General features: G+C 49.4%; 1 protein-coding gene and 1 pseudogene across 3 annotated transcripts in view; both read left to right on the forward strand.

The window, feature by feature from the left end:
- COLQ (collagen like tail subunit of asymmetric acetylcholinesterase) overlaps positions 1-18,647 on the forward strand; it is a 61,537-nt gene extending 42,890 nt beyond the window's left edge. For both annotated transcript variants that reach the window (XM_084796394.1, XM_084796395.1), the window contains exons 12-17: positions 2,700-2,805; positions 10,351-10,490; positions 10,792-10,911; positions 11,259-11,379; positions 13,192-13,294; positions 15,110-18,647. In XM_084796394.1, the coding sequence (XP_084652520.1) occupies positions 2,700-2,805; positions 10,351-10,490; positions 10,792-10,911; positions 11,259-11,379; positions 13,192-13,294; positions 15,110-15,179 (660 nt within the window). In that variant the 3' untranslated portion in view covers positions 15,180-18,647. The remainder of the gene's footprint in view (positions 1-2,699; positions 2,806-10,350; positions 10,491-10,791; positions 10,912-11,258; positions 11,380-13,191; positions 13,295-15,109) is intronic.
- Positions 7,460-8,836, forward strand: LOC311605006 (cyclin-dependent kinase 1-like; annotated as a pseudogene). The gene is made up of 2 exons: positions 7,460-7,466; positions 8,047-8,836. The product of its transcript is annotated as a cyclin-dependent kinase 1-like (transcript).
- Positions 18,648-23,974: the final 5,327 nt, after the last annotated feature.

The raw sequence follows: 23,974 nt of genomic DNA on the forward strand, positions 1-23,974 counted from the left end.
GCCTAGTATAGACTCATGTATCTGGGACCATAATTTCTGGACATAGCTTCCTAGAAACAAAACTCTAGGAAGAGTCCAGAGTGGAATTTCCAGCACAGGATTTTAGAGAGCATCTAGTCAATCTCTCTGCCTTCACATCACTTCCATGTAATCACAGGGAAAGTGAGGCAGAGTCTCTTGCCAAGCATCTCCAGCTGAGCCAACTTCCCGGCCAGGGTTAGAGTTTACTATTGGCTCTCCTCAGGTCCTGTTTGTCTCCAGGCAGGTCCAGGCAAGCTGCTGTTGGTTTGGTCATAAAAGCCTTCAGGGCCTAGGTATATAAAATGTTTCCCCAAGTGTATAAAGGGCCCTGAGTTCAAATCCAGACACTTAAAAAAAACTTCAGTTAAGGGTCCAGAAAGGCTTCCTCAAGAGAAACCTCCTAAGTTTATGGCAGATAAGGAATAAGTAATGTTTTACCTGGATAAACTGGCTCAGTGAAACCTACCATAAAGACATGGTGCCTTCCACACAATGATCAACGAAACAGAAGATCCTGCTGCTGCCGGTGCCAGGGTCGAGGAGTGTTTCCAGCTCCTTTGAGTCATGAACTTCCTGTGTTCAGAGCCAGCTGGCCTGACTTGTAGAAAAACAAGCCTTACTGGCTATATTAAGCTGGTGTGACTTCCTTCACCATTCTGGGACCCATCTTGGTTACCATGTAGAATGCTTCACCCTGGCCTGAGGATTAACAGCCTCCACTGTGAGGGCAGAATTGGAAACAAACTAACTTCATGGGTCCCCTGCCACAAGTATAGCAACATCTCAGGTGTTACGGAGAAGGCCCCTAGGACCATGTTGACAGGCAGAACAGCACCTCACTGAGTCAATGTTGCCATTGGAAATGGAGTAGTTAGAGGAGCGACTCTCAAGAAATGAGACCTTCTTGGGTGTGAGGGACGTTTTGCTGGGAATATCTGACATCTTGCTAATCATCACAATTGAACAAGCTGTTCTGACTCTTGAGGTGGGAACTCAGGGCTCCACACGCCTCTTCCAAAGCTGCACAAGAGGATAAAGAAGATGGCCTCCTCCACTAGAGGTTGCTTGGTCAAGCGTATAAAGTAGTTGAGCTTCCCTGAGAAACTCCCAAAAGGACTCTCAGAAAATCAGAACTCTCTTCACCGTGAGAGAAGATGAAGCCTGGCCTGGCCAGCCACTAGGACAACCAGCTCGTTCCCCCATCACCCTTCATTCTCCACAAACTACATTTCCACTCCTGCCATCTTTGTTACCATCAAGATGAACCTATGTGGGTGCCCTGCTTTAGAGAAGAGAAATCTAAGGCACAAAGCAATGACGTGAGTTGCCCAGGGCCTCACTGTCAAGGTAAAATATCTTGACTGACAGGTCATCAAAATTCCCTCCCTGTAGCCGGGCGTGGTGGCGCAAACCTTTAATCCCAGCACTCGGGAGGCAGAGGCAGGCGGATTGCTGTGAGTTCAAGGCCAGCCTGGTCTACAAAGCCAGTCCAGGACAGCCAAGGCTACACAGAGAGACCATGTCTGGAAAACAAAACAAAACAAAACAATCCCTTCCCTGGCACTGCCATCTTCTTTCTCCTCCTTCATTTGCTCTGGGGAGAAAAGGTGAACATGGTGGGTTCTAGACTGCATGGAACTTATGTCTCATGGGAGACAGTGATGAAACGACCACACAATAATTTATGATCAGTGCTCTGAAACAAATGCTAGGAAGAACTCTGTGTGTGTGTGTGTGTGTGTGTGTGTGTGTGTGTGTGTGTACACGTATGTGCATGTGTGTGTGTGTGTGTGTGTGTGTGTGTGTGTGTACACGTATGTGCATGTGTGTGTGTGTTTTCTGAGACTGAGTTTTACACTGTAGCTTAAAAATAGAAGTCACTATGTATACCAGGCTGCCTTTAAACTAGCAGCAATCCCTCTGCCTCAGCCTGTTGAGTGTTGTGATGAGAGGCCTGTACCTCAACACTCAGCTTGAAGAAGAAAGCCTTGAGAGAATGTGGTGAGAAAACACAAATGCTGCCTGACAAGATCTAGGAAGGCTTTGCTCCTGAGACATCAGAGCTTAAACCAGAAGGCAGAGGGGCATAAAAAAAAAAAAGAGTTTGGAGTTTAGGGCACAGAGAGAATCTTTTGAGAAGTGGAATAAGAGTCATGGTGTTTTTGACCAAACAACAACAAACAAACAAACAACCTCTGGCCCAAGGCTGTAGAGCAGGCCATGATCAGCTTCTTGGACTCAGTAAGAAGCTGGGTTTCTACCAAGAGGGCAATGGGATGTCATGGGTATAAACAACTTTTCTGGTAGAACGAAAATAATCCTAACACAGAGATGAACTGCTTAAACGATAGGTCTAACTCAGCAGTGTAAACGTTAGGGCATTGCAAAGTCCTGCCCCGAGACTCTATTTCCTAAAAGCTCATGCCAAGGGATGAGGTGACTTGGTTCCATTGCCCTGTGCTGTGTTTCTAGAACAGAGGAAGAACTTAATGAAGTCTTCAAACTTGCAAAGACCCCTTGCTCTGTTCTTCTCAGGAGCTGGGTGCTGGAGACCCAGTCGCAGCCTACCATGAGCTTTGGCTTTTCTGAGCTGGGTGCTCTCTGACTCCGAGGCAATGTGGGGAAAGCACCTTGTCATGCCATGATATCACAGTGGGATCTGTCTTTCTCTCTGTTAGGGTCAGAAGGGAGACAGTGGAATTATGGGCCCGCCAGGCAAGCCCGGGCCTTCTGGTCAACCTGGCCGTCAAGGTCCTCCGGGTCCCCCAGGGCCCCCATCTGCAGGTAAGACTTACGTAGCCTCACTTCATCTACACAGTTGCGTTCCCAACTAGGTCTCCCAGAGAGGCCAGCAGAGCTCTGCTGTGTGTCTCTTGCTAGAAACTGCCAGAGTCTCTTTCGCGTGTTTTCATAATTCTTTGTGATTCAGCTCACTGAATTTTGTTTTAACAGTCTTGAGAACACACAGAGGAAGCAAAGAGGGGGCAAATTACATCGGTGATGTCATTTATACCTTCAGTGGAAAGGGTACCTATTTCACCCACTAAAATATTTTTCTAGAAAAACATGTTTCATGGCTCCAAACAGTATCTTAAACCCAGAAGTAAAGAAGGCATTGAGGTTTTTCTGCCTTACACGGTGTGATGAAAGATTGTTTATTTATATTGGACATATCTGGCACATTGGAAGGAACTGCTAAAAAGAAATTAAGAGTCAATCATTGAAGATGAAGTAGATATGCTTCTACCTTGTTTTGCCTATTTAATTTGGTCAGCTCATCATGAGGCCTTTTAGAGCACATCACCTGTATAAAGACAGCATTCCTAGGTCTATCCCCACTATACAAAAGGAGTTGCTTTTTCTTTTTTCTTTCATTCATTCTTTCTTTTTTTGTTGTTGTTGTTTTGTTTTGTTTTGTTTTGTTTTGTTTTTCAAGACAGGGTTTTTCTGTATAGCCTTGCCTGGCCTGGACTCACTTTGTAGACCAGGCTGACCTCGAACTCACAGTGATCCAACTGCCTCTGCTTCCCAAGTGCTGGAATTAAAGGCGTGCACCACCATATACAGCCCACAGCTTTTTTTTTTCTTAGTAAAATTGAAATTACACAATGCCTTTCTCCCACTGTATTTATGGGAACATGCTTGCCACCACATAGAGAGGCTGTCATAAAATTTCCTTAAACCAAAATTTCCCTTAAACCAAAGGAAAGTTTACTCCAAGACTCCATCCTGTCAAAATGCTATGAAGAATCCATCTCACTCAAAACTTTTCTTGGGTCTTTTCCTTCCCTACCTTTCTAACTGCCGCAAAAGGGTTAGGTAAAGAACCAGGTGGTGATGGCAGCTGTGCATGCCTTTAATCCCAGCACTTAGAAGGCAGAGGCAGGGATCTCTGTGAGTTTGAGGTCAGCCTGGTCTAGAAAAACAAAATAAAACAACAACAACAACACCCTTAGGATTCTGGGGACATGCTGGTGGGATAGACTCATATGAAGGTGTTTGGTAAACCGAGACCTTAATGGTGCCACTGTGCTTATGTATCTTACCAAACCTGGCCCCCATCTGACCTGGTTCCTTCCTGGGCCTGGGGGCTATGAGCAGGCTCTCAGAAAGACATGTTTGTGCGGTCAGTCTTGAGAATTGCAACTCAAGGATTTAGCGGCCCGCACAGTTTTGTTTTCCTTTCCTGATCTTCTAGTTTCTTCTTTCCCAAACAGGTATGTCTATTTTCCCTTCTACCACCCCATCTTCTCCAACAGGATGCACTGTCCTTTCGGTTATGGCTCTTACCACTGGTGACTTGCTCTTTCTTTTCTCATTGCCTTTTAATTCCATGGGGGTGAGGATGGGGTGAAACAGAGAGGGGAGAAGGTAGGAGGGTATGCCTGTGAGAAAGAGTGAGTGTGTGTGAGTGTGTGTGAGTGTGCCACAGCATGCCTGTGGAGGGCAGAGGACACATATTGATTGGTTCTCTCCTTGACCTTGTGGATGCTGAGGACTAAACTCAGGTCATCAGGTTTGGCAAGTGCCTTTACCTACTGAGTACCCCCCCTCCTGCCATCCCTCTGTATCTGTCTGTCTCGCCTTCATTTCTTTGTTGGCTCTGTTTCTTAACAATTAAATTTTATTATACAACCCAACTAGCTTACACAAGAGGGAAAAAAAGGTAAAGGGAAACAAGAGTGAACCTTCCGGTATCTGTTCCACGGGACAGGTCCCTAGGTGTCTCTGGCCTGCGCGCTGGTCCGGCCTGTTCACTGATCCTCTTCCAGATCCATGTGCGCTCAAGCCCAGTCTGAACCTGCTGATCCTCTCTCCTCTCCGCCTGCCTGTCTCTCATGTGCAAGGGGTGGTCTCCCTCTCCCACTGAGGGTTGATTAGAAACACTATAGTCCAGGTGGAGTTCATCTGTCCCCTTCCTGAATTCCAGGCCCAGGATGGCTCCACCCAGTCTATCTCAAGGTTAATATCAGGGAGTATCCATGGTGTGTCCAAGAGTAAAGCTCACCAAGACTGCTTTTACCTGTGACAAAGCTTACAATCCTTCCCACATTTCTTTCCTTTTTTTGTTTTTTGAGATAGGGCCTCTTGTTGTCATGTAGTCGAAACTGGCCTTTAACTCACTATGTAACTGAGGATGACATTAGACTCGGGATCCTTCTGCTTCTGTCTCCCAAGTGCCAGGCTTACAGACATTGTGTGTGTGTGTGTGTGTGTGTGTGTGTGTGTGTGTGTGTGTGTCAGGGCTTCATATCCACCAGGCAAACTCTCTGCTGCTGAGCTGTGCCCACATCTGACTTGCTTTCTACAGATGTGTCTCATCTTCCTGCTAGACGCCAACCACCTTGAGAGCCAGGTCAGCATCACATCCCTCATGCCATCTGGTGGGTGGAACCACTCAGGGACTGGTCCCTCCAGAGACTTACTCTGTCCCTCCTGGGTTACACCTGCAGCCTAGCAGGACTGTAGGCCATCTCTTCAGACTGATGCTCCCTCCCTATCCCTTCCCTTTCAGTTGCTTCCTCTGGAGCCACCCAGAGGAAAGGGGCTGAAAAGGACGAAGAGGCAAAATGGAGCAGTCTCCCTGCTCTTTGTGAAAATCTAGGGGGCAGGAAGTGTAGGTAGAGGTTTAGAAGGGATATCTTGTGCCTAACTTGGATAATAATACAGAGTTAGAGCAGGCCTTTGGAGTGACTCCCCTGACATTTTAATCTGACAAAAGGCCCAAGCCTACCACATAGTGTGGCATAGCCTGATGCCCATTCAAGAAGAGTATGGGAAATCATAAGGCTAGCCTAGAGAAAACAGATCAAACAAAAAGCCACAAAGCCACTCGAGAGGAAAATGTGTCCCTAGCTCCTTCCTCAAATCCTTCTCTGGATATCCTTGAACCCCAGAGAAAACAAGTGAGAGTGTGTTCCATCTGCTGCTCTGTCCCAGTCCTTCCTTCATGGCTAAGAACCTTGAGCTTCCTCAAGGCCATGGAGCTGAGTGGTGGCCACCACGGTCCAGATTCCACCTGTGGCTCCTGAAACCCACACACAGCCCTTCCGTTGTCATTCTGGCTCCTCTGCCTCCTCACCCTATTCCCTCTTGACCTGCCTCTCACAAGATGCTCATGGGAAAGACAGGGAGTGAAGGCCTCTGACAACAGGGGGTGTCAGTAAGGCTGGGGCGAGGGGGTTCAGGTTGTTATGCCCTTCAGAGAGCCGTGGCAGGAAGCTGGCAAGATGATGGGTGTCCTCTGACAGCTCGGAGGAAGTGGAAGCTGTGGGGAAACTGCAGTGGTGGCAGCGGGCTCCCTGCCACGTCCGTCCGCCTGGGAGGCTAGCTCAGCTTCCTTGGGGTCAGCTGATGCTGAAGGAGCTGGAGAGGGTGGCAACTTATTAATTACTCAAGTTACAGAGAAAGAGAAAATGGGAGTGGGGAAGGAATCAAGGCAAAATTTAAGAGGTAATTTGCGATAACGTGATTACAATTTTGGACAATTCTTTCCCGTATCCAGGCTATAGGTGAATCAGCATGGTGCTTGGGAATGACAGCACCCTGGGAGCACCTGTGCTCTTAGTAGGTCTGTCACCTGAATGGAACAGAGTTAGGTGAAGCATGACTTTAGCTCTCAGCCACACTGCTAATTAGCTGAATGTCTGAAAAGTTCGGGGGTCATAGAACATTCCAGAAGGCTGCTCCTCTGATGCCATTTTCCTTGTCACAGAGCAGTTCCATTTCTCCAGGTAGAAATTCCTCATGCTCCCTGGGTGTTTTACCAACCAGAATGTTCCAGAGCTGGTGGTGACTTTGTCTCTTTGGAGCCATCTGAAAATAACAGAAGCCAAGACTGGAGCTTTCTCCACAGAATTCTATTCCTCTTCCTTGTTAGAGCTGTAAGTTGCTGTCTGATGTTGAACCAGCTTGTGAGTCAGCTCAGGAAGGCTTAAGGAGCTGGAGGTCTTCCATTGGGTCCTTTTAAGGGTGTGGCCTCTCCCCTGTGACCTTCTAGGATCTACAAACTCTGCTCCTAGTTCTTGACTGGCCCCAGAAGAACTGCCCAAGGCCAAGGCCAGACTCACTTCCAACGGCCCTTCTTATTCCCAGAGGAGAGGAGTGGCATGTCACCGCTCTCTTCATCCTGCCCCCTTTGTCCTGTCAAATGGGTCATGCTTTGGCACCTTTCTGACAGACGAGTGTGGCTTCCAGTCTGTCCTGAAGACCTTTGCTCTCTTTAGTTATCCAATCATCAACCAGATACTCTTGTATCTTGTCAAACTCCCCCTGAGGGAATGGAGACCTTAGCGGAATCATCTCAGAATGTGTAGGCTTGTAAGCGAATGTACCTAAGTGAGTGTGACAGAGTGGGGGGACTTGGACAGGCTTCTCTGAGGAGGTGATGTCTGAACTGAGAGCAGAAGGGACCTAAGAGACCCTGGAAAATGGAGCGATGGAGAGTGAGGAAGATGATTTGGTGGAGGATAGTCTGTACACATACCATTTCCTTAGTGGGTCTCCATCATGATGTACAATGGAACGTTTTGAAAACCTTTAACATTTTAGATGCTCCAGGACTGAGAAGGTGGCTGCTCAGTGGCAGAGCACTAACCAAAGCAAAGGCCCTGGGTTCCATCCATAGCACTGAAAAACAAAACCTATTGGTGTCTGGAGGTCTGTATGGAATTGTTTTGGGTGTGACTTAAGCTTCAAGGCCTTTGAAAGCCATGTTGAAGAATCTGTGTGTGATGGTTTAAGCCCGTAATCCCAGCACTTGGGAGAAAAAGACAGAAGAATTGCCACAGTTTGAGGCCAGCGTGGGCTACCAAGTGAGACTCTGTTGAAGGAAAACACCATTTAAACAGTCAAGGCAGCACTCAGCCTCTGAGCTCCAGAAGTCTCTGCATCAGTGCAGTCTGGACCTGCGGTGTGGCCATCAGACCTTCGATGTGGCCATCGGACCTGCAGTGTGGCCGCTGTGGGAACAGAGAGGGTTTGTCATAACCTATTGAGGTACTGTGGATGACTATATCTGAATAGAGAAAATTGGAGAAGGTACTTATGGTGTGGTGTATAAGGGCAGACACAGAACTACTGGCCAGACAGTGGCCATGAAGAAAATCAGACTTGAAAGTGAGGATGGAGTGCTTAGTACTGCAATTCGAGAGGGAAATCTCTCTATTAAAAGAACTTCCAAATATAGTCAGTCTTCAGGATGCGCTCATGCAGGACTAATTTTTGAGTTCCTGTCCATGGATCTCAAGGAGTACTGGGATTCTATGCCTCCTGATCAGTTCATAGATTCTTCACTCGTTAAGAGTCACCTGCACCAAATCCTCCAGGAGAGTGTGTTTTGTCACCCCCAAAGAGTTCTTCACAGAGACATGAAACCTCAGAATCTTTTGTTGATTGACAACAAAAGAACAAACTGGCTGACTTTGGCCTTGCTAGAGTGTTTGGAATACTAGTAAGAGTGTACACACCTGAGGTAGTGGTGCTGTGGTACTGAGCCCCACAAGTGCTGGCTGGGCTCAGCTCGTTACGCCACCCTGGGTGACATCTGGAGCATAGGGACCATATTTGTAGAATTGGCGACTAAGAAGCTGCTTTTCTGTGGTGACTCAGAGATTGACCAGCTCTTCAGGATTTTCAGAGCTCTGGGCACCCCTAACAACGAGATGGAAGCCAGAGAGCCTCACATCCTATGTCAAGAAGCTGGATGAAAACGGCTTGGATTTGCTCTCGAAAAGGCTTGTCTGTGATCCCTCCAAATGAGTTTCCTGTAAAATGGCTCTGAAGCACCCATACTTTGATGACTTGGACGATCAGATTAAGATCTGTGGAAGTCCCTGCCTACCGTGGCAGGGCAAGATAGTGGCATTTACTGTTGGCGCTCTTCCTGTCTTGTACAGCTTTCTTGTCTTTGTTTGTGAACCATCATCCAGACTTTTTCTAATTTCATAGATATAACTTAATTAACATGCAAATGTTATTCCATGTGAATTTAAATATAATTCTGTATATGTGTAAAAAAAAAAAAAGGCATGGCAAGACTGGGTAGAGTGGTATACACCAGAAGTTCTAGCCACTTTGAAGGTTGAGGCAGGAGGATTACTTGCAAGAATTCAAAACCAGGTGACTCAAGGTAGTAGTACTTCATCTCAAAATAAATAAATGATGAGTAAAAATTAAAATGAGGCCGGACACTGGTGGTGCACACCCTTAATGCCAGCACTCAGAAGGCAGAGGAAGGTGGATCTTTGTGAGGCTAGTCTGGGCTATAGAGTGAGTTCCAGGACAGCCAAGACTACACAGAGAAATCCTGTCTTGAAAAACCAAACCAAACAAAAACAAAGCAAACAAACAAAAAATCAAAGAAGAAGAAGAAAGAATGAGAAAAGAAAGAAATCCTTTAAAGACAGTGAAAGTTGGACTGGCAAGATGGTTCAGTGGGTAAAGACACTTGTTGCCTACCTGATAGTCTGAATTTCATCAACATGTCCAATATAATATAGTCAGAGGAGAGAAGAAAACTAACTCCCAAAAGTTGTCCTCTGACTTCCTTTCGTGTGCCCTGGTATGTCCCTCCTCCCCTAAATAAATAACAATCATTTTTTAATACAGTAGAAAATTTCCATCCACCGCATATCCATCTACCAGAAGACCCATTTAATAATGTCACAAATGGCAATGTTCTCCAACAAGGAAATCGAAAGATAATCTAAATGATCTATTACCTAGATTCTGCCTCTAGGTGTCGCTCTCGAGACTGCAAGTCCCACAAACCCCTTCTCTCTCTCTCTCTCTCTCTCTCTCTCTCTCTCTCTCTCTCTCTCTCTCTCTCTCTCTCTCTCTCTCTCTCTCTCTCTCTCTCTCTCTCTCTCTCTCTCTCTCTCTCTCTCTCTCTCTCTCTCTCTCTCTCTCTCTCTCTCTCTCTCTCTCTCTCTCTCTCTCTCTCTCTCTCTCTCTCCAGGGTTTCTTTGTGTAGCCTTGGCTGTCCTGGACTCCCTTTGTAGACCAGGCTGACCTTGAACTCACAATGATCCTCCTGCTTCTGCCTCTCGAGTGCTGGGATTAAAGGCGTGCGCCACCACGCCCGGCCCCTCATCTTTCTTAGAGGCTGTTATGGCTGCTTAGGATCAAATATCTTGCCTGTCTTCAACGTCGGATTGGAGGGAGGCTTTCTTTCTTGCTGGGTGTTTCTCCCTTAATCCTCCACGTCGTTGCTGGGAGCCTCCCCTTCTGCCAGTCGTCTGCCTCGAGCTTTCACGTCTCTTCCTTGCACAGGCTGCTCATGTCTCCCGACCTCCTTGGCTCTAGTTACACATGTCTGTTGCTTCCTAGGACAACTTGTCACGGGACTCAAAGGGGAAAGAGGATTTCCAGGGCCTCCAGGAAGATGCCTTTGCGGACCCCCGGTGAACGTGAATAACCCCTCCCACGGGGACCCCATGTATGGGCCCGGCTCCCCTCGAGTTCCTGCGGTAAGGCTCTCGGGCACACAGGGTCCGGGTGGGTGCTGAGGACGCTCTGGTGCCTGATCTTAGGCCTTTGCGATGTACTTTAAGAAAATCCGCTTTCCCTTGTTGAATGGCCACCTAGTCACTGTGGGAAATTACAGAGTGGGGACAAAAAAAAAAAAAATCAAAGGAGAACAAGCAAACTGTTAATTCGGACGTGAGGCCATCGAGGGGAGGTTTTTCTCAGTCTTTTTTTTACTTTCAAGACTAACTTCAATGTGCTTGAGATTCTATTGTCTGAAAGGACCACCGTGTCCTCTGGCAGATTTTTGTGGTCAACAGCCAGGAGGAGCTGGAGAAGCTGACCACTCAGAATGCCATTGCCTTTCGCAGAGACCAGCGGTCTTTGTACTTCAAAGACAGCCTTGGCTGGCTCCCCATCCAGGTACTGTGGGGCTGTGATCCCGCTGTCCTCAGCCAGGAAAGGGACACTCCTATTAGAAGGGAAGAGAGCTAGACAATTGAGGCTGGACAGAGTTTCTGCTGTGTGTCTGCAGGAGAGGGCGACGGATCCTCCCTCCCAAACCCCCCACCCCCTCCCACCCCTCCGACCCCACCCCCCCACACCCGCTTTGGGAAAGACGTCTCTCTCACCCCTCCCCCTCCCTAGAGGAAGATGAGGGATGCCTCCTAGACCCAGAGCATCTGTTCCCAGGGCCAGACACTCTCCTACCTTGTGGCTGCCTCAGCATGCCACCATCGTTAATGCCTGTTGTGTGTTTCTTTGGCCAGCTAACCCCCTTCTATCCTGTGGGTTACACCATAAAGCAGCGTGGCACCTGTGGGGATGGGGTCCTGCAGCCCGGGGAGGAGTGTGACGATGGTAACCACGATGTGGGTGACAGTTGCATTGGTGAGTGGGGCCCAGCTTGGGGTGCCTGGCCAGCAAAGGAGGTGGGGCAAGCTCTGGCTATCAGCTGTGATAGTCTGAGGCAAAGTCAAGAGACAATGTACAGGTCGGGGCAGGGTGGGGCTTGGAGAGTTCCTTCCAAACCTAGGCCACACGTTAATCCTTTCCCCATCCAAGCGTGTCAACAGAGGTGTTCAGGGTCATGTCACTAGAGAGGCTTTTCCTGAGCCTGGCCCTCTGTCTTCCAAGCCTCACTTCTTGGCAAACCCATATTGCAAGCTCAGGAGAAGGTGGTGATGGCCCTCGCTTTGTATGCTACAGAGAAAGGCAGAAGGCGAGGCTGGGCTGAATCAGAACTCCTTTTCTAGATAAACATGAGGTGCAAGCCCTGTCAGTTGTCAGCGGACAGGGAAGGCAGCCAACACTGCCTCCAGACTCTTCAACAGTGCTAGGGCCTGGCTCTGGAGGATTTGCATTGATTTGGGGGTTTTGTTTTGTGTTGTGTTGTTGTGTTTTTTTTTTTTAACATAAAGTGACCAGTTTTGGTTTTCAGATAAAGTGTTTTTTACATAAAGCGAGATAGAAGTACAGTTTCCAGAGTCATAACGGGGCAACAGCTGGCTCTGGTTGCCACCCAGCTCATCGAGGATGGAGGCAGTTTCCAGCTGAGCCTGGCGCTCTCTCTCTCTCTTCTCTCTCTCTCTCTCTCTCTCTCTCTCTCTCTCTCTCTCTCTCTCTCTCTCTCTCACTCTCGACTGTAAGAGAGGTTTGGGATGACGGTGGCTCATGTCTTCAGAAACCCCTTCAGCTGATGTATGAAGGGGGTCGTCTGGGTGTGGCTTGGGGCCAGGGCGTCCATACATGACCCGGTTTGCTTAGGTCAGAACTAGGAATGTGTGGACACCGTTGTGGCCCTTGCATTCTAGAAGCCGGGGACAGATGACTGAGATGAGGTTCCACCCAGGGTTGAGAGGCAGCAGGAAGTTGTTATTCTCTCAGCAGAGACGCCCCAGACCCCTGATCACTTTTGGATGATAATCTATGGGGTGACCGGCTTTTCCAAGTATCCCTTTAATAGGCTCTGTCATAATCAAAATAAACTAGTGTGCAGTCTGTGCCCTCTAAAAATAAGGGTGGGCCGGGCATGGTGGCACACAGCTGTAATGCCAGCATGTGAAAAGCTGAGGCAGGAAGATCACCAAAAAAAATCAAAGGCCAGATCATGCGTACAAAGCAAGACCATGTGTAGGCAGATAGGTAGGTAGGTAGATGGTAGGTAGGTAGATAGTAGGAAGGTAGATAGTAGGTAGGTAGATGGTAGGTAGGTAGGTAGGTGATTCATGGATGCATGCATGGGTGGGTGGAAGAATAGAGTCCTACTCTTTGTATGAAGACAGAAGTCTTTATGGAGACAGCATGGTCCCTCAGGTACCCAGGATGAGCCTAGAGGCTGCTTGCCTCCCCAGAGCTGTGCTGACAGAGGCTTCACCATGCTCTCTCACTGGGGTGTGGAGTGCCCAGCTCCTAAACCTTACCTTACCAACGCCCCACAGTAGTTATATGGAGGGCAAGCAGTGCCGTCTTGTCAGTCTTATAGATGGTGTGAAGGCCCGTGTCCCCCGGTACGCTTGTTATACAGAACCTTCAGGGTATGTCAGTGGGACGCTTGGTCCTGAGTGAGTCTGAGCTTTATGGCCGTTGCTTCTTACATGGGTCAGTGCTCTCGGGATTCCTCTGGGCCACACTGCCCTTACTTGTGTAGGCAAGCCTGTTCCACCGTGCCCCTTCTCAGGGCTATACTTCTTGTCCCTCTAGACTGTCACCGGGCCTACTGTGGAGACGGTTACCGGCACCAGGGCGTGGAAGACTGTGACGGCTCTGACTTTGGCTACCTGACATGCGAGACCTATCTCCCTGGGTAGGAAGCCCGCCCACGCTCTCAGGGCCCCTCCCCTCCCCTGCTTTCCTCTGCAGATATTTTCAAGGGCTTTCCGTGTTCCTGGTACTTTATCAACATTGAGGTAGGATAGAGTCCATGCTCCTTGAGCATCACAGTCCCCAGGAGGGCCTCTGTCAGAGTGGTGTCAGCCCTCGGTGTCATGCTGGGCCAGGGCAGAGCACAGTAGCCACCTCCACAAAGCTAAAGGAGAGCAGACCAGAATTGGGGTGTAACCTTAGGGGCCTAAGATACAGCTCAGCAGGCCAAGGTTCAACTCCCAGTTCCACGAAAAAAAAAAAAAGAGGTCAGCAAGATGACTCCGTGGGTAAAGGCACTTTGCTGTGCAAGCCTAGTGGCCTCAGTTTGAGCCCCAGAACCTATGTACACCACGGCACACTCCTACCCCCATCTCTCTCTCTCATACACAAACACACACACACACACACACACACACACACACACACACACACACACACACACACACGAGAGAGACAGAGACAGAGATAGAGAAAGGGGAGGAAGACTGACACATATACATACACATACAAATAATTTTTTAAAAGGAAAAATACCTAATCTTGCCATTTCATGGTCTCTCAAAGAAAATATCCCCTCAAGGACCCTTCTAACTACCTCAGAAAAATCTCAGTGGATATTGAAATGTGTTAGTGCCCTGGCTTCCAAGATGGCATCTTCCAAGCCACCTAAAGACCCCTGCCCCTACCCAGAATGCAACCTTCCAGTACAGAATGTCACTAAATGGCACTGTGCTCACCTGATCCTAAGAATCAGTTGTTTGGTGCTCTAGGGAGCCATTTGTCATCTGACTCTTCAGATCGCTTAGTCTCTCACGAGCTTCGCCTCTCATCACTTTCTTTGTGGCAGGCCTTCAGCAAGCCGAGACACAGACGTCACCTGTCCAACAGCTATTTCCATCCTATACACTCAGGCAGGGGTCTCCAACACTCAGCCCCAACACATATCAGCCTATGCAACCTGGTGGCAGATGTTGCACACCTCCTGTCACCCCTCAGACTCCAACCCGTGTGTGTGTGTGTGTGTGTGTGTGTGTGTGTGTATGTGTGTGTGTGTGTGTGTGTGTGTGTCTGCGCGCACTGCCCTATGCCTGAAACTAAAGAAGGCTCCTAACAGCCACATACCAGATTTGGCCAGACTGAGCTGCTTAATGGCTCCATAGAGTCACGCAGTGTGGACGTCTGACATGGAGCCCCTGGGCTGATTCTCTAGCTCACGGGAGCAGCTCCTCTCATCTCTAGACGCCTCCAAGAGATGGATGTGGATGTGTGTGGCTAAGACACTGTTTGACGATCTCCATTCGGGTTTGCGGATGCGTTGACTACACTGTCCAATGTGGCAGCCCCTGTTCCATTTTAAGATCATTAGAATTTTAAGTTCAGTTCTTCAGCCACACGAGCCAAATTTCAAGAGCTCTGACGCTGTGCCAGGCCAATGCGGCCCCTCGGGCACAGATAGAGGACATTTACACTAATACAGAGTGATTTCATAGACAGCCCAGGACACAGGCATTGAGAAGGGGGCGAGAGTCTCGTCGAGGACGTGTTAACATAGGGGCTAACCATTCCTCCCACACTAGTCCCACAGCTAGGGCTTAAAGTGGAAAACCCCAAAGTCCCACACCCCAAATGAGGCAGGAAAACTTTCAGTGGCTCTCAGCGAGGCTTGTAGATACCAGTCATTTCTTAGAGCGTGCTTTTCCCTGCCCACTGTGCTGCCTGCTGTCCCTTCCCTGAGCAGTATCTTTGCCTCCCTCAGATCGTATGGAGACCTCCGGTGCACCAAGTATTGCTACATCGACTCCACACCCTGCCGCTACTTTACGTGAGGGCCTCGGGGAACAGATGGACTGCAGCCCATGTAACCGGTGGCTGTGTCTCTGCCCTTCACATCAAGCTGGCCTTGCCCTCTCCTGGGACAGTGCTTACTGACCTTCATGTGACAAAAAAAAAAAAAACAAACAAGGATACATTCTTGCTGCTAAGACATGCTTTTGACTCAGTTTGACTGGAAGAGTTTTGGACCACTGCATCCTGTCTTAATGAAAAGAAACTAGAAACCCTTTACATACCCCCCCCCCCCTTTCCAATCTGGCTAAACAGCTGGCTGTAACGCCTTCTCTCTTCTGGAAAGATGCTAGCTCAGGCTGTGAACTTGGCTTAGCACTGTTCAACACACGGGAATCTACAGGCCTGGCGGTTCGTTCTGAGCTCATCTGAGTTTAAGAGGGCTGGTGCACAGGCTTCGGCACCTCCAAGCACAGCTGCTCTGACCCGAGGCAGCCAGCTGTTGGGTCTCGCAAGATTTAAGAACCACAAAGCAGGAGGTGAGTGTATTCTCTTTGGTGCAGCTCCCACCTTCAGACCTGCTGAGGGTCCCTGCAACTGGCCAGAGCCTGGATCCACTTCAAGCTTGAGTCAGAAGTACTGAGAAAGCCACGAAGTCCAGGCTTACTCCCAAGAAAAGGAGGAAGACTCGGCTGAGGCATGTGCCCTGTGAACTCCATCAGGAAGCCTCCCTCCTCTTGAAGTTCTTTCTCCAAGGGGCAGTGGTTGTAGCTACAAGTCCCAGACGCCATCTTGACCTTGTGTTTTTCTTTGCATCTTGACTTCTGTCTTGACAGTGCCCTTTCAGAACTATGTCTTGTGAAGGGGCCTCACTCCACATGCCCTGTCCAGGGCAGGCGATGATGTTTCCTCACCCTGGCTTCCCTGGTTTGGGAGCTCCACTGCTGAGTCCTTGCTGCCTGCTGTCTGCTGTGTACCTTTGTGTAGCCCCTGTGTGCCCAACCTCTTCTGTTCTCCTGGGACTCCTTTCCCCCTAACCCTGTACATCTGAGAAATGCCTTTCCTATAGATCCCAGGTGGGGTCTGGCTCTGTTTTGGAGAAACCCCTCTCTTTATCCTGCTCCCCAATACACACACCTACCTTGTCACCACATAGGCTGCCCACTGGGCTGTCATACAAAGCTCTTCAGTGAGCCTAAGTCTTGGGAACTCAGCAGGCAGCCCCCTCTCACCCAGCAAGTCAGAACTGTGAACTCTATTTGCTGAGAGGAATCAGCCCAAGGCTGTCTACACAGGCAGGCATCTATGCTATTTCCATTATTGTCTGGGGCTTCTGGGTAGGCAAACAAGGAATAAAGGTGATTCTTGGCTGTGGCCCGCACTCCCTTGGATGCCGGGGCCAATGCTTCCCGATCCTGGATAGAGTGGAGACAGTGGGTTCAGTTCTGTTCCCAGACTCAGATGGCTGGATTTGCAGAGCACCCAGCTTCCTTGAGGATAAGGGAAGAAACTGTTGTCCCGAGGATTAGTGATGCTTGCCAGAGATCATCAAGCCCAGGCTTGCCAGCTCAGCCCTGGCTCTAACCTTGCTCAGGGACCAAGATGGATAGAGTTAGGCCTAGGTGAACCTGTGGATCTAGCTAAGAGGCATTCTGTCCTGAGTCCCACACCTTGGCAGCAGCGCTTGAAACCTTGGGTGGCCTGACCCTCTTCACAGGCATCCGCAGAGTCCACATGTGCCAGGGAACTGTCCCCTGAGGTAACTCTACAGCCAGCATGGAGCTAGCTGAGAGGGGCCACAGTGTGGAAAGAACATGGGAAGACGCCCCCTGAGTTCACACCTGGAGTGGCACCTTTCCCAGTCTCGTGAGGAGAGCTAGCCAGAGGCTGTACTTTCCCTCCAGTTCCACCTGGGCAGATACTGCTCTGTTACCCTGACAGGACACTCCCCAGAGATGGTGAGGGACTCCCTCAGCTGTCCCTGAGTCCGCAGGGACACGTGAGTGGCTGAGATTATGATTAGGTCTTCAGAGATGCGATTAGCAACCAAACAAGGTTATGCCAGCCACAGGGAGGTATTGACTGAGTCACAGCTGAAGTGTCCGGTGGTGGGTAGGCAGAGTTCAATGACGGGGCCTGCTTCTCTGCTCCTGCATGCTCTCTGCTGCCAAGGCCCCTTCTGCTAATGTGAGCTGACTGCCATGGGGAGCTCTATCTGCTCCCCAGCATGACACAGGGGAGTAGAGAACCCCTATTCCACAGGTTCTCCAGCCCAAAGCCCCCAGGTAAATCTTGTCTGTAGACTACTTGGTCTTTTTGGGTCCTAGGCCTGGTTTTGTTTGTTTGTTTGTTTTTACGATTTATTTATTTTATTTAATGTATATGGGTGCTTTATCTGCATGTACGTCTGAATGTAGGCATCAGATCACATTATAGATGCTTGGGAGCCACCATGTGATTGCTGGGAATTGAACTCAGGACCTCTGGAAGAGCAGTCGGTGCTCTCAACTGCTGGCCATCTCTCCATCATGCCCCCTGTCCGCGCCCCCCTCCCCCCCGCAAATGTTTTTAATCATCCAGAAACACGGAGTGTGCTGAGTCAACCAGAGCTGGGTTCCTGAACACAAGCTGGCAAAGGTAACAATATTCAGTTAGCCTGTCCTCTGAGAATTCTCCAGAAACATAACGGCTACCTGGCTGACCACTGGGGAGCAAGAATGTTGTTTAGTTTTCTTTCTAGTTACTGTGATAAAATACCTTGACAAAAACGGCTTTGGGGGCGGCATGGGGTAGGGCAGTGAGATGGCTCAACAGCTGAAGGCACTTGCCCCTGGACCTGATGACCTGAGTCTAATCCCCACAACCCAAACGCACGGTGGAAGGAGGAAGCAGCACGCTGTTCTCGGAGCTCCACACCCAGGAGGGAAGGGGTCCTTGACTTGCAGGGAGACAAAACACCAAAACAAGGACTATCTCTTCAAGACAGAGGGGACAGGATTTGGGGAAAGAAGCCTATAAGCTGCGGGCAAACTGAACCGTGATGAGCTCAGCGCACAGCAGGCTCCACAAACAGACTGACGTCAGACCCCCCGACATCGCGGGTGCAAGGCCCGATTGGAGTTGAGATGAATATGGAATGCTGTGCCTGGAAGCCTATCAGGAGTTCTGAGGCTGCTGTCTGGGGAGGTCAGTCTGCGAAGGGCTTGCCAGGCAAGCACCAGGACCCGAGCCTCGAATACTATCTTTGGAATCAATGTTAAAAAAAAAAAAAAAAAAAAACAGGGCATGGGGGTGTGCACTTATATCATTGCCAGTGTCCAGCAGCCTGCCTAGCCTACTTGGTCAGTTCCAACTCAGTGAAAGACCAGCCTAAAAAAAAAAGAAAAGAAAAGAAAAAGAAAAAGGAGGAACAACACTCAACACCAGAGAGGCCGTCCTCTAACCTCTACATACATGTACCTGTATGCACACATACATACATGTAGAGAGAAAAGATGGGAAAGAAAACAGGAGGAGGGGAGGAGGGGAAGGGAGGGGAAGGGAGGAGAGAAGGGGGAGAAAGAGAGTGACAGGGAGTGGAGAGGGAAGTGAGTCTGTGTTCAGCTCAACGCTGAAACTGTTTTTCTGTGGCGGCATGACCTGTGAGGGTCGGTTCCCCAGGCAACAGTGGGATGCTCCATTCACGCAGACTGACTTTCAAGGCGCAAAGGATGAACAGCCTGAGAGTTCAGTCACAAAGGTTGGCTGTGGTGAGTGTCGGGTGGTAATATATTTGACCACGTCCCCTGGATAGGGAGACCTGGTGGCACTCAGAGGAAGGACAGCAGGCTACCAAGAAGAGACCTGATACCCTATGAGCATATACAGGGGGAGGCTGTCCCCCTCAGTCACAGTCATAGGGGAGGGGAGTAAGGGGAAAATGGGAGGGAGGGAGGAATGGGAGGATACAAGGGATGGGATAACCATTGAGATGTAGTATGAATAAATTAATAAAATAAAAAGAAGCAAGATTGGAGATGCCACTGAGGAGGGGGAGCCGTGCCCGTCAGGAAACTACAGACCACTTGAAACTGCAGTAACAATGTGAGAGAAATACTCTCTCTCTCTCCCTCTCCCTCTCCCTCTCCCTCTCCCTCTCCCTCTCCCTCTCCCTCTCCCTCTCCCTCTCTCTCTCTCTCTCTCTCTCTCTCTTTCTCTCTCTCTCTCTCTCTCTCTCTCCCTCTCTCCACGCTGGCTTTGTGGTGTATGCTGAGATAGCCCAATGAATTTCAGGGCCATAAGGTGGCTTTGGCTCCTCCTGGGCTATGGTTTCACACTTCCAGTACCGACCTGGCTTTTGATGATCTCATCAGTAAGAGAGACTCACACTCTGCCCATCTGACTCCCAGGGTGACAGCCCGTCAGAGGTCAGCCCAAGACACCTCAGTACCCAGCTGTAAAGTCACATGACATACATGTGAACAAAGTAAGGTCTCTGGAGAACGCCAAGCTACTAGTACTTAGGGAAAACGGCACAACATATTTCTAAGTTTTTCCTGCAACACAGAGGGACACAGAGAGCTTGCTGGGCATATCAGTGGCTTAGGCTACATAGCAAGTTCAAAGCCACCCAAACCAACACAGTGAGGCCTTGTTTCAAAGAGTTATGGGATAAGGGATCCACTACCTTACCCAACTAAGTGAAAACAAGACATAAAAAGGAAAGACGTGACTGCTTCTAGGTAGGTGGAGGAGAAAGTTTATTGCCGATAAAAAGGAAAGCATTATCAGAGACAGACGTACCTGGGAGAGCCCAGGGTGAACACGGCCAGGCTGAGTGGGGCCATGTGAGGAGAGAAGAGGAGAGGAGAGAGCAGCCACAGACCAAGACCAAGAAGGGTAGCCTGGGCCAAGAGGCTGGCCAAGAAAGTAAAGGGTAGACCAAAAGGCCAGCTAACCAAAATGACTGGATTATATATGGAAGGGCAGCTGGGGGAAAGGCAGCTCAGCCGCAGGGCTGGAGAAGTTTAGGGTAAGGAGTAGGCTATGCCAGCCATAGCCTGTAACAAGGTAGGGACTGAGGGATGCTGGGAGAACCAGGCAGCCAGGCCCACATTGATACAGGCACGTCAGTAGTTTGTTCCAGGTTTGAAAGCTATACTTACTCCACTGAGCTACCAAGGAAGTGAACCCACATTGCCTTTATCTGAGGGGCTCCCTTCTGAGGGCCCAGCCTGAATTCTTCCTAGTCTCTGACAACTCTCCAAGAAACACAGTCTTTAGCAAAGGAAGATGGTAGCGGTCTCTGTCCTATTTCTCCTAGCTTTTCTAGGTGTGAAAGGAATCACCTGATGCCTCTAGTTTCCAATGATGCATCTGGGAACAGCAGCTGAGGCAGAAGCGAGTGAAAAGTGGAAGCTGAGGTGGGACTTTAAACATGCACCTATTGGGGCTGGAGAGATGGTTCAGCGGTTAAGAGCACTGGCCGCTCCTCCAGGGGTCCTGAGTTCAATTCCCAGCAACCACATGGTGGCTCACAGCCATCTAAAATGAGATCTGATGCCCTCTGCTGGTGTGCAGGCGCACATGCAGGCAGAGCACTGTATAAATAATAACTAAATAAGTCTTTTAAAAATGCATCCACTCTAGCTATGAAATCTAGGCTTCCTTCTTTTGAATGCGGGAGGGACTGCTTTGACCCATAGACTACTATGACTTCCTTAGATGAGGTCATAGGTCACACTGCTTCTCCGAGCACACCTTAGAGGGAGCCAGTTTTTCTGGAAGAAAGCCAACTGCCCTGAGATGGCTATTCAAAGCCATGCAGGCCCAGTGTGCCTGATGGTCCCAGGTGAACTGCCTCCTAGCCACCCCACTCAAGGTGCCAGGCGTGTGAATGAACCCACAGAACAGACCTGCCCGGCCAGGTGTGAGCCCAGGCCTTAACAAAGATTCCATGATAGAAAGTGGTTGCCGTCGTTTTAATCTACTAAGTGTTGGGTGGTTTGTTATGGTAACTGGAATCTGGAATGTTAGGAGTAGGGAAGATGTCGCAGTTTCACTTGTCAACCTGACACACCTGGAAAGAGAGACCCTCAGTTAAGGAATTGCCTCTGTCAGATTGGCCTGTGGGAATGTCTGTGGGACTTTTTTTTTTTAATTGCTAACTGGTACGGGAGGGCCCGGGCCACTGTAGGTGGTGCTACTGCTGGGCAGCTGGGCCTCGGCAGCCAGAAGGAGCAGGCAGTGTTCCTCCATGGCTACTGGCTCAAACTCCTGCCTTGAGTCCCGGTCCTGGCAGGATGGACTGTAACCCATAAGCCAAACAATTCACTATCTGCCTCAGGTTGTTTTTAGAAAAGAAGCGGGGAAAGGAAGCAAACTACAGCGTGAAGGTGTGTTGGTGCGCATGCGCGAAGCAACAGCCAACAGAAGCCGCTGGCTTGCATTTGGTGCCCTCTGCAGGAATCAGAAATAGAAACCAGTCTTTGCTTCTACTGGAATTTTTTATCGGAGAGCCATACACACACAGTGCCAGAGCCCCAGAGTCCTCGGAGACGCATTACCCTCTATTTTTCAATCACGGTGGAGAAATGGCGTCTGTAGCCATGGTGGTCTGATCCTTTCAACAATCCTCTCCACTCTTTCCAAAAATAGGCTATGAGAGCCAAATTTTACCTGTGAGCCCCACCTGCCCAACACTAGATGACTCCCTGGAATGCTGGGTCCGGGGAGTGGTGGTGGGGTTTCAGAGAAAAGGAGCCACATGTTTTCACCCCCCTAGACAGGTTTGTTTGCATTGGATATGCCTTGTTAGATGTAGATGGTGAGTGAAAAAAAAAAAAGAAATTTAAAAGGGGGGAGGGGCACGACTGCTCCGAGGTATGGTGGAGGAGAATGTTTATTATAGATAAAAGGGAGAGCATTAGCCAAAGGCAGACACATCTGGGGGAGTCATGACTCTGAAACCAGGTGCAGCAGCCAGGAGGCCCCAAAAAGACAAGTCACCAAAATGGCTGGATTATATAAGGAAAGGCAACTGGGGGGGGGGGCGCCAGCCCAGCCCCTAGGGGGGAGAAATTTAGGGGGGGGAGGGTATGCCAGCCATATCCTGTAACAGGGAGGACCCGGTGGCCAGGTCTGCTTTGATACATTAAATAAGCACCTCAGTCATTTGTCCCAGGGTTTGAGAGTTAAAAGGCAGGAGGTATATAGCCAGAAAATATGTCAGGATGTTTACTTGTCCCTGATTGGACCTGATAGAAAATACGGTGGCCCTATGGTTTTTGCCTTCTTAGGCCTCTACAAAACATGGCTCACTACCATTTCCTGGGAACCCCAGAATGGCCCTGGCCAGAGTCCAGCGTCCTGGCCAGTATTTAATTAAAGCTTGCTTCAAATTTGGCTGAAAACTGTGGAGTTGGTTGTTCGTCTGCTGTTCTCAGGTTTAACATTTGGAGGCCCCTCTCCCACCCCCACCCCAAGATGAACTACCCAAATTCTGCTGAAGCGAGGCTCTTCACTCTGGGAATTCCCCAGGTGAGCAGCTACACTTGAAAGGAAAACCTCATGCATGGCCCACTGGTTATTTTTGGTTAATTGAGGGTTCAGTCAAGCATTTTTTTTTCCTTTTTTCCTCCAATGGTGGCTTCTGCACTCTGTTTCCAGGTGATCCTGATTTGGGGACATTGGGGGTCTGATGATGCCCAGCAATCCTACATCCAGAGCAATTGGAGATATCCCATGGCCCACTGGTTATTTTTGGTTAATTGAGGGTTCAGTCAGGGCCACCATTTTTTTTTTTTCCTCTTCTGACCCGCTTTGGATTCCTAAGGACACCCTGGTGAGACCAGAAGCCAAAGACCTAGGATAGGCCCAACACCTGGGCACCCACCCATCAATAGGGTTCCGATATCTAGGTAGCACAACACAGCTGGGGAACCATAAGGACATTTCATGACACCTGGGGGAGAGGGGAGGGAACTACAGAGGGTAGGAGTGGGGGCAAGCTCAGGCAGTCCAGGAGCTGAGGACTCACACAGACTCGGCCTCAGGTGGGTTCCCAACATTTGAGTTGTAGAGGGAGCCTATTAAAAAAGAAAAAAGAAAAAAGAAAAAAAGAAAAAAGAAAAGAGCAACCTCCTGTTTGGTAAGAGAATTTCTCTTGGTCAGACTGGGGGACCTCTGAAGGACTCCAATTGTGGGTGTCATTGTCTCGTGTTTTCTGTTGTCATCTGGGCTCTGTGTCTTGTCTTGTGTCTCTACCTGTCTTTATCTGTTCTTACTTGGAGCTCAGTGTGCAGCTTGGAAGGAAAGGCTGGAGTCCATCTGAAGCAGCCCACGGCAGCACCGCTGTGCTGCTCAGCTCCAGCACCATGAGCTCTGTGCTACTGAAACTCAAGGCTCTCAGCCACTGCTCTTACAGCCTCCCACCGCACCCACGCAGGAAGGCACTGTAGCTGGAGAGCCACTGCACTGGGCAGCTGCAGCTACCACGGCGCCCCGCCCACTGGAATTACAACACCAAAGGAAGTCGGGTTAGTTTTGTCCTTTTGTGTGTACGAATGAGTCTGTGTTTTCCGATGTGTCAGTAAGTTTTGTTGCAAACAGGAAGTGGGACAGATTTGTTTGTCTGTCTGTTTCTTCAGACAGGGTTATTACTCTGTGTAGCCTTGGCTGTTCTAGAACTCGATTGGTAGACCAGGTTGGCCTTCAACTCAGGGATCCGCCTGCCTCTGCCTCTGAAGTTCTGGGCTTAAAGGCCTGTGCCACCACGCCCAGGGTACTGAGATTTCTTACAGACACCTGTTAGCTGCTCGTTCTACAATGTGGATTTTAGTGCAGATAAAAAAGAGAG

Source organism: Acomys minous (assembly GCF_964271855.1).
Source record: "Acomys minous genome assembly, chromosome: 9".
Classification (NCBI taxonomy): Eukaryota; Metazoa; Chordata; class Mammalia; order Rodentia; family Muridae; genus Acomys; species Acomys minous.